The sequence below is a fragment of the Lissotriton vulgaris genome, chromosome 3_1 (assembly GCF_964263255.1).
Source record: "Lissotriton vulgaris chromosome 3_1, aLisVul1.2, whole genome shotgun sequence".
In the NCBI taxonomy this organism is placed as follows: Eukaryota; Metazoa; Chordata; class Amphibia; order Caudata; family Salamandridae; genus Lissotriton; species Lissotriton vulgaris.
In genome coordinates this window covers 1856891278-1856905216 of record NC_141689.1, presented here as the reverse complement: position 1 = coordinate 1856905216, position 13939 = coordinate 1856891278, and the positions used below count along the sequence as shown (strand labels likewise).

The 13939-nt window shown below is 43.1% G+C and overlaps 1 protein-coding gene across 1 annotated transcript in view; it reads right to left on the bottom strand.

Moving 5' to 3' along the window:
* TMEM131L (transmembrane 131 like) overlaps positions 1 to 13939 on the bottom strand; it is a 580656-nt gene that overhangs the window by 96465 nt on the left and 470252 nt on the right. The window contains exons 27-28 of the mRNA XM_086962316.1: positions 11198 to 11325; positions 8780 to 8934 (exon numbers count right to left, since the gene is read on the bottom strand). Coding sequence (XP_086818442.1) covers positions 8780 to 8934; positions 11198 to 11325 — 283 coding nt within the window. The remainder of the gene's footprint in view (positions 1 to 8779; positions 8935 to 11197; positions 11326 to 13939) is intronic.

The window sequence follows — 13939 nt, the reverse complement described above, 5'->3', positions numbered from 1 at the left end:
TATGTTAGACAGTATTCAAAACCTATGGTTCAATAAGCATTTACGAGCAGCAGCAAAACAGAAAGTGCGTACTTGCATGATCTGTTGTCAGTTCAACCCAGGTAAAGGCATTTCCGTAGAGCAAGGTGGATTTCATCCTCCTGATCACCCCTTTGAAGTCCTTCAGATGGATTATATCCAGATAGACCGTTGTCGAGGATTCAAGTATGTCCTCGTAGTTGTATGTGCACTTTCCCGATGGACAGAAGCATATCCAGTCCCAGATCACACTGCCGTGACCACTGCCAAGCAGTTGGTTCGCAAATTTTTCCCGAGGTTTGGTTTGCCTCGTATCGTGTATTCAGATAACGGACAGCCATTCTCGTCCGAGCTCATGAAGCAGGTTTCCCTTTTGTTAGGTTACCAATGGAAGTTCCACTGTGTTCGGCATCCCGAAGCAGCTGGATTAGTTGAGAGACACAATCAGACTCTGAAAACACGTCTTGCCAAGGTCTGTGCAGAAAAAGGAGTAGACTGGATAATAGCCCTTCCAGTTGCCCTCTTCTATATGCGAATGGTAGCCCATTCTAGGACAGGGCTATCCCCGTATGAGGTGGTTTTTGGCCGGCCACCGAATATGTGGGGGACGCCTCTGCCCCGTAAATTAACCGATGTTGACAGTAATATGCTGACAGATTACCTTGCTTCCTTGATGTCTGCACTACAATCATGTCGTTCACAGGTCGCAGCAGCCTTTCCAGACAACACCGAGGTGAAGCCACACAAGATCGTCCCTGGTGATTATGTATTCATCTGCAATTTTGACCGGTCAAGCCCTCTGGAGCCCCGCTGGAAGGAACCTAAGATCGTTTTGATGACCACAAGGACTGCAGTGAAACTCGAAGGCAGAAAAAATTGGCTCCACTCGAGCCACGTCAAAAAGTGTTATGGACTTCCGCCAAAAACTGTTTCCCAGGACTGCCGCATTCCAATCCTTGATACTAAACTCCCCCTGGTAGAGAAAACTCCGTCCCAGGAGTACAAATTAAAGTTGAGGTCTAGTAAGTCAGACAGTTTAATTGTTTAAGTCCCCCCCTGGGTGAAGCGGTTAGACAGGTTCCTGACATGTACAAGCTAGATCCACATAGTGAGAGAGATAGACAGGAGATCAAGAAACAGAAATATTGCAAGAATCTCCGAAGTAGATGTATTGTTGCTTTACTTGTTATGTTTTTTCTGAGTCTTACGATTACATGCCTAAGCTATATGTTACACGTATATTTTCCTATACAAGCACATTCTTCTTTCAATGACACTGCAGACCACACCTTCAGTGATCTGCCCCCGCACGAACTTTCTTACAGACTTGCACTGCGTAACAATTCTTTCATCCGTATGTTACATCATTCTCATCAGACCAGCAATGCCACTAATTGCTGGGTATGTGGCCGACTCCCTCCCTACCAGAAAACGATGGGAGCCTTGCCTCTTTTTCCTTACCCGTTTACACATAATGGTTCATGTGGTGCGTGGTTTACATTAATGTCCTCGTTAGATAGTAAGTCCCAAGTGTCCCAAGGTAATTGGATATGGGGAGACCTGAATACAGTTATGAATAAGGCATGTTTCCCTGACAAGGAGGGTCTTCCCCAAAGGACAGGTACCGATCTAGAAAACGAAGTATATGGATTAGGTAATTTTACACTTAACCTCATGATTTTAAATGTCCAGTCTGAAACTAGTACGAACTCACCTTCAATTACAGTTTTTCCAGTGAAAGGTGACCTATGCGTTAGAAAGAATGGTTCAGTACATTTAGGACACAGCGATTGTAATACAGTTATTGAATTCAGTGATAAAGGCAAGTCTACATTCAAAGCTTCCCGACATTCCTATTTCATTTGTGGCCATACAGCTTATATACGTTTACCTCCAGACTGGGATGGTACTTGTTACATTGCATTCCTATTGCCACCTGTTTTCCTAGCCCCACCTGATTATCATAGAAATTCCCATCTCATTCATGTTAGGCCCAAGAGAGAACTCCCAATTGTCGATTACACTGAAACAACATGGGAACAATACACCGATTTCAATAAAGGATTCTTTCCTTATTTAGGAACTGTCTCCAACAGTAAACTGATACGTAAATTGACCAGAACCCTTGAAGCAGTAGTGAACGAAACTACTTTTGCCCTAGGCAACTTAACAGAAGAGCAGTCTGCTATGAGACTTGTCGTTCTTCAAAATCGTCTCGTCCTTGACGTCCTCCTGGCAGATAGGGGCGGGGCTTGTAGAGTCATCGGATCCAGTTGTTGTGTTTTCATTCCAAATAATGCACCGTCAGTCTACAGAGCCATAACTCGGCTCCACGAGATTGCAAGTCAGATACACCAGAATCCAGGCACCTGGACCTGGTCCGGTTGGCTCTGGAGTGTGTTATCAGCCTGGGGATGGAAAGTCCTATCCTTCCTTGGAATAGCCCTACTCATAGTATTCAGTTGTTGCCTATGTCTACAATGTGGGCCAGCGATTTGCGGCTTGTGCGCCACATCATGTATTCCCCATCCAAGTCCACGTTCTCGTGCCCGAATGAAAAAAGATGAGCAAATGATGTTATATGAACAGATAGATGGACTCATGAAGATTGATATATCCTGAAGGGAACGTAGGGGACAAGGAGGGAATGAGGTAATTGAAATTTTTATGGTCAAGTATGTCCCCTAACGTGTACCCCAACGTCTCCATGTACGTGCTTAAAGTGCATGTAATTTCCCTCCATGACCGAATATGAAGACGCAAATACATTTGCGTCCATCGTTAACATGTCCTCTTTCAGATCCACCATGAATGGATCGATAATTCAGTTCCTAACCATGCCATGCCAACGTCTTTACATGGTACACTTTTACGTTTTTCCTGGCTCTGCCGAGCTAGGCCCTGATTTCTGTCTCCGAGCCCTTTCTGCTTTCTGCCTCCTGCCTCTGAAAGCTGCAGCATGGACACGTATCTCTGACCCCTGCCTTAATTCCTGCCAAGCGAAGCGGTGCCTGGCTCAACCTGGCCTGCCTGCCAAAACAGTATTTTGCCTTCAAGTTATCTGTTCAGCCTCCTCGAAAATACATTCCTGTCTAGTGATTTAGGTAAACATCTTTCCGGCTGCAGAGCAAAGAGCAAGTCTTCCTGTCTCCATGCAAGTAATTTACAGTTCCCGTTGCCATAGTGGGCCCATGGCCCTGCACGTAGACACGTAGACACGTAGACACATATGCACGCACTAGCATTCAATATAGAATAGCCTCTGCCCGAGAGACCTTTTACTCCAGATAATACATCCTCCAAACATAAGATACCAGATATGTTATAGGTCCAGGTCGTTCTGACATCCCAGACTTCTGTCTCCTCTACTAGTGTTAAAGTTCTCCCCAGTTACCACATCTATGTCACGTCATGCTAGCTGCGCGCGCATCCGCACTTTCAGCTGATTCTGCAACCTTCTCTATGCACCCACCCACATGTGACGATTCTAGTGACGTTTCTCTGACATGTACAGTGCACACCTTCGTGTACGCCTATTACACGCCTTCTTTTTCACCTGTTACGCCTACTGTATTGGATTCAATTATGTTACTTTACTATATATAATGTGTAATGTTAATAAAACGTTGACAGTCCCTTCCCGAACCCCAGTGGTGACGGAACATGATCTCCAACCTCGAGGTTTCTCCTAATAAACCCCGTAAGACTCAGATACCACGGACTCTGCCTCTCATTTGAATGAGCTGTCTTGTAATGATAATTATACGGAAAAACTGACCCGGTAAATTAATTTACCACACACCACAGATTTTTTTAATATTTATATTTAAAACACTGATTAAGACCTCATCAGAATTCACAAGAAAGAAAAACTGCAAACAGGAAGGCCTCATCGTTTACTAGTAAATAATGCAGAAAGGTAAACTTTTACATTTAGACAAACAGGTTGGGGATGTGTGATGAATCATGTCTGGGGTGCATTTAGTTGTCACTCATTTTTTATTGCAGAATTATTCAATATTATGGTGATAATCTATATATATATAAACAAATGTATGTCTGTGTGTCCTTTATGCATTACTTCACCATTCATCTCATTGCCATGAAACTTTGGGAAGAGTTTAGTACACTACCGCGAAGGTTTCTGGCAACATTTTATTTTAAATATCGGCCCCGCAGGGCCCAAATATCGGCCACCCAGGGCCCTCAATCTTTTGAATACTGAAATAGAGTGCGAATTTGCGAGCATCGTCAACAGTTATGACACCAAAACAGAAAGAAAAAGGCATTACGAGCTTCAGAAACAGATGTGCAACGGGATGCAAGATTAGAAGCTGTTCGAATACAAACTGCTCAAGCCCGTAATTCTCAAACGAACGAGCAACGAGAATCAAGATTGGAAGCCGAATGAGTATGCACTGCTCAAGCCCACTAGAATGAAACAGGAGAGCAACGAGAATCAAGATTGGAAAACGATCAATTACGCACTGCTCAAGCCCACTCAAATGAAACAGGAGAGCAACCAGAATCAAGATTGGAAGCCAATCGAGGACGCACTGCTCAAGCCATACTTAGAAATGTTTTCCATATTAAAATGAATAAGTTTCTTTACCAATGACATAATGTAAATTGAATGTTATCATAACGAGTTTCCTTGAATTTCCTTTCATCTGAGATCGCAGCAACACACAACAGGTAAGCTAGTGTACTCATAATTTTTTGAAAGATAGCACATTAAAAATTGTAATATCACAATTGGCTTATGGAGGTTCGTAATCGTCTGAACCCACAGGTGTTTTTGTCATTCGACGCAGAAAAGGCGTTCAACGCCGTTAACTGGCAATTCCTAGACGCCACTTTGGCCAAATTCGGACTAGGGCCGAAATTGAGGTTGGATGGCACTTTTATATAATCGACTGATGGCTACAGTGTGGGTCAATGGTCGATGCTCGACTCCCTTTCCTATCCAGAGAGGGACGAGACAGGGTTGACCCCTATCGCCCCTCCTCTTTGCGCTTACCCTGGAGTGCCTTGCCTGTGCTATTAGAATACATCCCTCGATCCGAGGCATCCACATCACACCCACAGACGCGGAAAAGGAGAAAATCCCCCTTTACGCGGACAATATCCTGCTATACATCACGTACCCTAAGACAACGATACTGGTCCTCTTCGATTTATTACCGAATACGGACAACACTCAGGCTACAAAATCAGTTGGAATAAATCCATGATATACTGTCCGTCTGATGCCTCCCTAGATTGTCATCTGCCTGGAGAATTGCGAGTGGTGTTGAGGCGTTTCAAGTATCTAGGAATCTTTGTTAAGCCCCAAGCGAAGGTGCGCAGACGTGAGAACCTGAACGTCGTACTGGGTAAGTTTAAGGCTGATATAGAGAGATGGAAAGACCTTCCTCTAATCCTGATGGGCCGCGCTGCTTTTTAAAAATGACCACTCTGCCACAACTCTTATATGCCCCTCCAAATCACATTTTCTGCCTAAGGCTATTTTCACTGAAATCGATGGCAAAATTAGATCTACAGTATGGCAGGACAGACAACCCAGAATCGTGCTACAGACACTGCGATGTACCCCTACAATGGAGGGATTGCACTCCCTGATGTAGAGGCCTACTACTGGGCATCCCACCTGATCTCCATAAATGAATTGGCGCACAAACAGAGACCACTCCACATACCGTCTTGAAAGGCAGACAATGCAACCCCACACACATCTACATTATCTATACGGGGGAAAGGGCAGCTCAAGACTGGTACTGGCGACTCAAGTTACACTATCAGCGTGGAAGAGGGCTACCAGGACCCTAAGTTGGGCGAAGCGGATTACGCATTCAACACAGCTCTGGGAGGGGGCCTGGCTTAGAGAAATCCGTAAACTCACGGGGTTCGAGACCTGGGACCTCCTTGGAATATCCACAATAGGGGACATAGTTGAAAAAGGGGAACTTAAAACATGGACTAAATTTAAGCAAGAATATGATATGGCTGACCCCCAATTCCTTAAGTATGCACTATCGCGACACGTATAGCACGCGGAAAACATCCACCATGAGCAACTCCCGGAATACGCTCCCCTAGAAGGTAGGCTCCTACAGGAGGAACTTATTGATAAAGCGGTCTCCTTCACACATAAAACCATCAATATTAATCTTCCCGACAGCCTGCTAGGTCTCTGAGCAAGATGGGAGAGGGACATGGGATCCCTAGAGGATATTGATTGGGAGGCGGCACTGATACACCCCAGAGAGGTGTCCATAAAGGCGCGACTTAGTCTAATTCAATTGAAAATTTTGCCCTGAACGTACTACGACAGGGAAAGACTCCATAGGACGGGGAGAGCAGAGTCGCCGCTGTGTTTGATGTGCAAGATCACTAGCAGTGATTTCTACCATACGATCTGGGCTTGCCCTGCACTTAGATCATACTGGACGCTGGGGATTGGCTTATTGGGAACGGTCTTGGGGGTAACTCTACCAATCGAACCCAAATTTATGCTCCTGGGGATCCCTAGCGAAGTGGATGTAAATAGGACCCAGTTGATCTTTGCCTCTTTGGGGCTGGTGGTGGCCAAACGGGACGTAGCCAAGAACTGGGGAGTGGCAGTCAGACCGTCCATACAGGAATGGACTAAGGGGATGGACTTGTACATGACGGCCGAGCAAGTCACTTATCGTAAGGGGTGCCCGAGGAAATTTCACAAGATATGGGACCCAAGGAGAAAACACTTTGGGTTGGATACAGGGAGTGAGATGCAGCGTCCACCGGTCACACAACACAGGAGACTAAGACAGGGACCGAGTCTATAACGCTTCATAAGAATATCCCACCAACTTACCAAAAACCGTTTCTTGGTCCATGAGGACAGTTGCACCGGCATGCACTGGTTTTCAATGGTTCATTGGTCGGGAGGGGGGAAAGGGTCCAATGATAATGATTATATTCGCAATCATCTGAGCTCTACTTCTGTTACTGTACCATACATGACTTCCTTAGTACTAATTGTTCAGTTGTATAAAATAAAAAATAAAAATTTCGAATCATAAAATACCAACAATTTGGTGTTATAGAGCTGCTATTCTTTATATCACACCCATATGGACTTTAGTGTTGTGTTCCTCTATATCATCTTTGCAAATAAGAAATTCCTAGATAGGTTTATCTGATTCTACGCACCCTAGTGAAAACTCAGTGGTAGGGGTGGGAGAAACACCTGTCAGTTTTCCTATTCTACGCAATGGCTATAGTTAGCTTTGGGGGCTTGGGAAATCTACGAGATGAGCCCCCAAACTACAGAGCAGTCACTACAAGGGTGTTCAAACAATCTAAAACCATAAAGTCACTACAACACTGAGCACCAGTACAACAGAATATGTGTTAAGTAAAGAAAATATCAAACTGTTGAACTCTATAAAGGAACGGACAGCCGTACCAAATCTCCATAAACTCATGGGGAATCTTCATCGTTCACATATTCTCAACGCTCACTAGGGCTATCTCCTCATAATCATTTCCTCAAACTGAATATTTCCTTACTTGTTCATACAACCTGACCTACATCATGACATTGTCATAATAAATCTTTTTTTTACAATTTGGCTGCTGGCAGACCCACCAAGAAGACATTATGCTACTTCGGTTCTCTCTGAATTGTTCATAGTATTTATGTCAAGGTGCCTGGTTGATAAGACAATAATTAAAGGACCACAACTCTGGCTTAAGTGAAGTTGTGTTTTTTGGACTTTGCCCTCTGACAGGGCGACAAGAGTATTTGATGAAGTGCGAAAATGTGACTATGTCGCTCTACTCCTGATCAGCTTGCAATGGCCAAGGTGCTGAGACAGTCATTGAAGGTCATCTTTATCTACAAAGCAATAATACTCCACAGCCCATCGGATCTTTATGAGTAACCAAACTCTGTAGGGAGATCCAAAGTGACAAGGAGCAAATCACGCTTCCCATCAAATTAAAAAATGAGAAACCAAGCATTGGCATGCGAATCTCAAAGACGCTAGAACGAAATACCTGAAGACAACAGTTAGCCGCCTTTGGAACAGCAATTAACATACTAAAGGAACCCTGCTGAAAAAACAGTATGAAGTAGATTCAACTCCATTCAGTTCTTCCCCCAACTTAAATGCCTGGATCCCTTTAGCGTTGTTCCCCTTCATCTGCCTGGTATGCAATTATGCTTTTACATGTGCAACCCTTAAACACCTTTCAGTTAGTCTGTGCTATACAAGTATTGCAAAAAAATTAAATAATTCACATTAAAGAAAATGTGGGTCTATACTTAAGTTAGTTCATGACATAGCAGTGGTGATATTTTGTTACTGATAATGAAATGACCCAATATTCTGGCACTTTATGCATATAATAAACAAAAGGGAAAAAGAGGCTTTGATTTTCTTGTTAAATGCAACCCCATAAATAAGCATATGTGCTGCTAACATGTCTCTCCCTGCTCTCTCAGTGCCTGCCATAAAACATTATCCTAACAAATTTACCACAACTGAACTTTTGCAATTGGGAATATGATTCATCACTTCTTCATTTTTGTTGGTGCCAGTCTGAAATGAGTTTTCACACTGGAGAGATACATTTACTGTTCTTACGAACAATCTCACTATGTGATTTTGTACTTTACTCCCCTAGAAAAGAACTATTAGGGAAAGATGAGCAAGGCACAGAATACAACTACTGCATGGCTATACAAGACATTTACATCACCAAAAATACATACCTATTTCTGAATGCACAGGTAAACTTGGAGGCTTGTGGTCGCTTTTGCAAACATCCCCATTTCCTGCTGGATACCAGCTTCGTAGTCTGTTAGCTCTAAGCTCAGGTCTTTCAAACTCTGAGCAGAAGTGTGAGGACTCATTCTGTTCAGGAACCCTGCAATAACATAAAACGGGTGTTATATAGTCCTTTGAGTTTATATTGGTACAATGATGCATAACAATTCTAAGAGGTATCAGATAGGATCTTTCTGGCTTTATTGAACACCATTGTGCAAATTGAATGACAGCAAGTTATGGGACATCACCTATAAGACTATTCAACTATTTCAGCATGTTCCTTCAAACGCAGGACAAAAACACTGCTATTTAAGGACTGCTCACAAAAATTCAGTGCAAATACATTGAAATTTATATTGTACTCATTAGCCAGAAGAGAGATCTAGACATGAATACATTAACTGTAAAGACATTAACACAGTGAAACATGCACAAGAGATAAAGGAAACGGGCAACCGTGATCAGTTAAGTGCATGCAGCTTGACATTGCCACAGAGTGATGGAGCCGAGCCATATACAAGCACGGACTCTCAGTCAGTTTTTTGCTATTTCCCTCTTCGCACCTTCAGGCACGGAATATTAATGGTAGGCAACAGTGTCCTAGTCACTCATTTTGGACCTTTTCAGTTGTTACAAAGAGACCACTCCACAGAATGGGGAAGTGAGAAGGTGGCAAGGAATATGTGATTAGACAGAGTATGCACTAGAAAATGCATTATTGAAGGTAAGTTACTTGCTGCTGTGATGAATACTTCAAAAACTCCGGTTCCTCACATAAGAATATATGCCAAAGCAATCGTTTCCCAGGTTTAGGGTATGTGGAGCAGGTTCAGTTGAAAGAATCCTGTAGGACCAAGCAGGTGAAATGCCCATCTTGCCTGACCTGGCTGTCAAGGCAGTCGTTCTTTGTGAAAGTGTGCTTTGACGACCACGTTGCAGCCTGGCAGATGACAAGGTTGGGCATTCCGTGTGATGAAGGAGTGGTAGCAGCCTTAGCCGAGGCACTCAGCCCTTTCGGGGGCTGCTTCTTGGGTAGTGCATAAATGAGATCAACAACGTTTACATGGAAAAAAGGGTTTGGAGAGAAACGCTACTGAATCAAAGAAGATGTGACAGGATAAGCCATTATAATGGGGACATTACAGCAATATGCCATATCAACTAGGGCAATCACAGAAAATCTAGGAGTATGGCAGACAGGATGCTGGTGGGTCCTGGGGCATTTATTAGTTACAGGTTACATGTTTCATTGTAAAACGCTATGATGCAGAATGTAAAAGCTGAAATATCCATGCAGTATTTGTCTTTCAATAACTACTACAGTGGTAAGGCACTAGCTGCTATGTGTTGCTCTATTTTATATTACTCTTTCAAACAATATTCTCTGCGAAAGATGGGATGGACTATTCTTAATTTTAAACAGTCTGAATCCAGTAAAGTTTTAGACTACATGTTAACTAGAAATGCACTTTTACATTGAATTTGTTGCTGAAACAAAATCATTACACAATAGTAATAACCGTACACACGTTTGCAGTATGCTGAGGGGGTCAGTCTATAACTGCACAAAAGTTCCAATACATAGTGGAAAAACTGGACCGAAAAATCTCACTCAGCTAGTGAATATGTACAAACCAGCATTTGAAAGAAATCAACTTCCTAAAAATGGTATGAGGCAACAAAACAGCAGAAAATCAATATCTAAACCAGCAAAGAGTACAGAAAGGGCCGCTCCCAATGTATGTCTAACCATCTTCAGTGGAGAAGGCAAAATCCACATTAATACATACACTTGCTGTATCTTGACAAACCAAGACTGACAAAAGAAAATTAAATTGGTCTATTTATCTTTTCAATGAAACACTACTGACTGTGGTGGTTACAAACCGATCATATAGAACAAAACAGATAAGTACCAGTAATCTCTCTGACACAAAAATTACAAATCATGAATTGATCTGGTGAACAGTAACCTGGGGCTGATCTGTATTCATGAATTAGCTAGGCTTCTAACAGTGAAAGGCATTGCCTACGTTTCTTTAACCAGCAAAAGCATTACCTTATTTCAGTTAACTTAAAGAAATTTACAACCAGAAGATGCATTCAGGACACTTTAAAAGAGCAAGAATTAAAACATAATACTTATGTAGTTCGGGAGCCCAACTGGTACCAAACACAGCAAACTTTTTTCAATAGGAAACACGTGCTATGAATCCACAAATTAGTTCTCTTTACCACTACTAGGTGTGGTCAGATATTCTAACAAACAAGTGTAAAGCAAAACTAAAATACAGAAGTGAAAATTAATGATGCCCACATTTTTTGCAATAAAAGTTAACAGAAGTTTTAAAAAACAGTACCTTGTGGTCACGCTGCTATTCTTTTTCCTGTTTCGTCTAGCAGAGGTTCTATTTTTATTCCAATTGAGATTTAGCACATTGCCATCTCTTTTCTCTGGGGATCTTTTTTTTCTAAAGGCATCTTCATGCTGAAAGATTGAAAACATAATCTAACATATCACACATCTACAATCAGAACTGTCACTAACTCCGACCAATATGATTTGTAATTGTAATTTATTTTTAAAAATGCTCATTTGAGAAACCAAAAGATTTAGGTTTTCAAGGCAGTTTTTTTTTTAAAACTGCATCTTTTTGGTGCTTAAAATCCTCAACAGTGAAATTAATGCAATGCAAGTGCATAAAAAAATTCATGAATTCAAAAGAAATAAGGAAAATGTTACTTACCCTGTAAGCATTTGTTCATGGCATGTTCATGTAGTGCTGTAGATTCACATGCTGTGCATACTCCTGCCACCTAGTGCTGAGCTTGGACGTGTACAACTTGTTTTTGTTCGAGTTGTGGCGACTCCACCTATTGTAGGTAATACACATGGCATCGGCTCCATAGTTAGATAGTTTTTCCGCAAGAAGGGCAAGGATGTAGATGAAGCAGAGGTACAGTAAAGATGACCATGTGAAGTAAGGTATTAAGCTAAGATCTGAAACAGGTTCCAGGAGGCTGGTGTGGGTGCATGTGAATCTATACCGCTACATGCCCCAAACAGATGGCATGTGCAGCCGTAGATACACATGCTATGCATAGACTGAAAAGCAGTCCTCCCAAAAGGGTGGCTTAGCTTGAGAATGTTGCAAAACCTTGGAACACAGTGTGTAGACCAGCCTGCTCAAAGTTAGCTTGTGGTCTAGCCAGGACACCCACACAGTAGTGCTTAGTATAAGGGTGAGGAGTGGACCAAGTAGCTGCTTTGCAGATGTCAGCTGAAGGTATGTTCAAAAGCTCCTTTCTTATGAGTGGAATGGGGTCTGGGAAGGACGTGTATGGACCTTTGCTTTTAGCGGAACAAGTTTGAATGCACTTGACAAGCCAACGTGCAACCCCTGCCTTGAATATGGAACACCCTCTGTGGCTCAGAGTAATACACGAATAGCTGTTCTGTCTTACGAAATGGTTTTGTTTAGTCAACGTAGTACATTAATGCCCTTTTGACATCTAGGGTATCTATAGCGCGTTCCTTAGCAGATTAAGGGTGTGGAAAGAAGACTGGCAACTCAATTGTCTGATTAAAGTGAAAGCTGGAAACAGCCTTGGGGAGGAATATAGGGTTGGTGCAGAGAACCACCCTATTGTGATGAACCTGGAAGAAATGCTCTTCAAAGGTAACAACGTGCATCTCACTGACTTGTCTGAGGAAAGTGATGACTGCTAGAAAAGCTACTTTCCACGAAAGAAACTGCAGCGAGCAAGAGTGAAGTGGCTAAAAAGGAGGTCTCATGATCCAAGTAAGAAAGATGTTAAGATTACAGAGCAGGAGGCATACGGGGCAGGTTATTCTGCTTAAGTCCTTCCATGAAGGCCTTAATGACTCGTGGTCTGAGGAGCGAAGTGTGTTGAGTATTCTGCAGGTAAGCAGCCACAGCACCCAGATGTTATCAAATGGAAGTGTAGACAAAGCCTGACTGGTGGAGGTGGAGAAGGTAACAGACAATGTCTTGTACTGATGGTATAAGTGGATTGATATGTTTGGGAATACAATAGTGCACAAAACGTTTCCATTTGGCTTCATAACAGGTCCCGGTAGTAAGCCAGCGTGCTTCGCAAAGAATACACATGAACTCCTCAGAGAGGTTGAGATAAGACTTCAGGAGTCAAATGTGCAATGTTGAGCTGCTGAGGATTGGGGTGTAGAAGGGTGCGGTGGTTTTGTGTGAGAAGATCCGTCCTGTTTGGAAGCTTCTCATGGGGAAGTAGAGAGCTGTAGCAGAGTGGGGGACCATGGCTGGAACGCTTGCTACTAAGATGAGAGTAATGGATGTCTGTCTCAGTCTGTGGACTACAAGTGGTAGGAGCAGGATAGGCAGAAAAGCATAAGCAAATATCCCTGACCAGTTCATCCATAGTGCACTGCCCTTAGACTGTGGGTGTGGTAACCGGACGATGAAGTATGGACATTTTACATTTTCAGCAGTTGCGGACAGAACTACCCGAGGAAAACCCCACCATCGGAAGTAAGGGAGAAATGTCCTGAGGTAGAGTTTGCACTCGTGGACTTGCTGATGCGTCCTGCTGAGCAGGTCTGCCAAGTCATTTTCCAGACCTGTAATGTACTGGCTGAACAGCTGCACCTTGTGATGTATCCTCCACTGCAGATGCTCTGGGCTAAAGCAGTCATCTGGGGTGTGGGCATGCCCCTCTGTTTTTGTAGGTAAAACATGGCAATGGTGTTGTCCGTCAGGACTAACAAGATTTTCCTGTAAATGAGTGGCAGGAGTGATTGGAGAGCAAGCTGGATAGCCAACCACACCAGGTAGTGGATGTGAAGGGTGTCCACAGACCCTGCATTGTATGATCTTGTGGGTGCGCTCCCCATCCGCGGCGCGAGAAGTCTGTAGTAATGGTCTCCTGCGGAACTGGGATACGGACATCCCTGACACATGTTTACATTCCACCACGGCAGAGAGCAATGTGTATGGCCCCAAATCAACACTAGATATTCCCATAGAATTTCCGCTTGAGACCACTATGTTGCTAGGCGCTGCTGAATAGGATGCACGTGTAATCTTGCATGTGGAACTATAGCA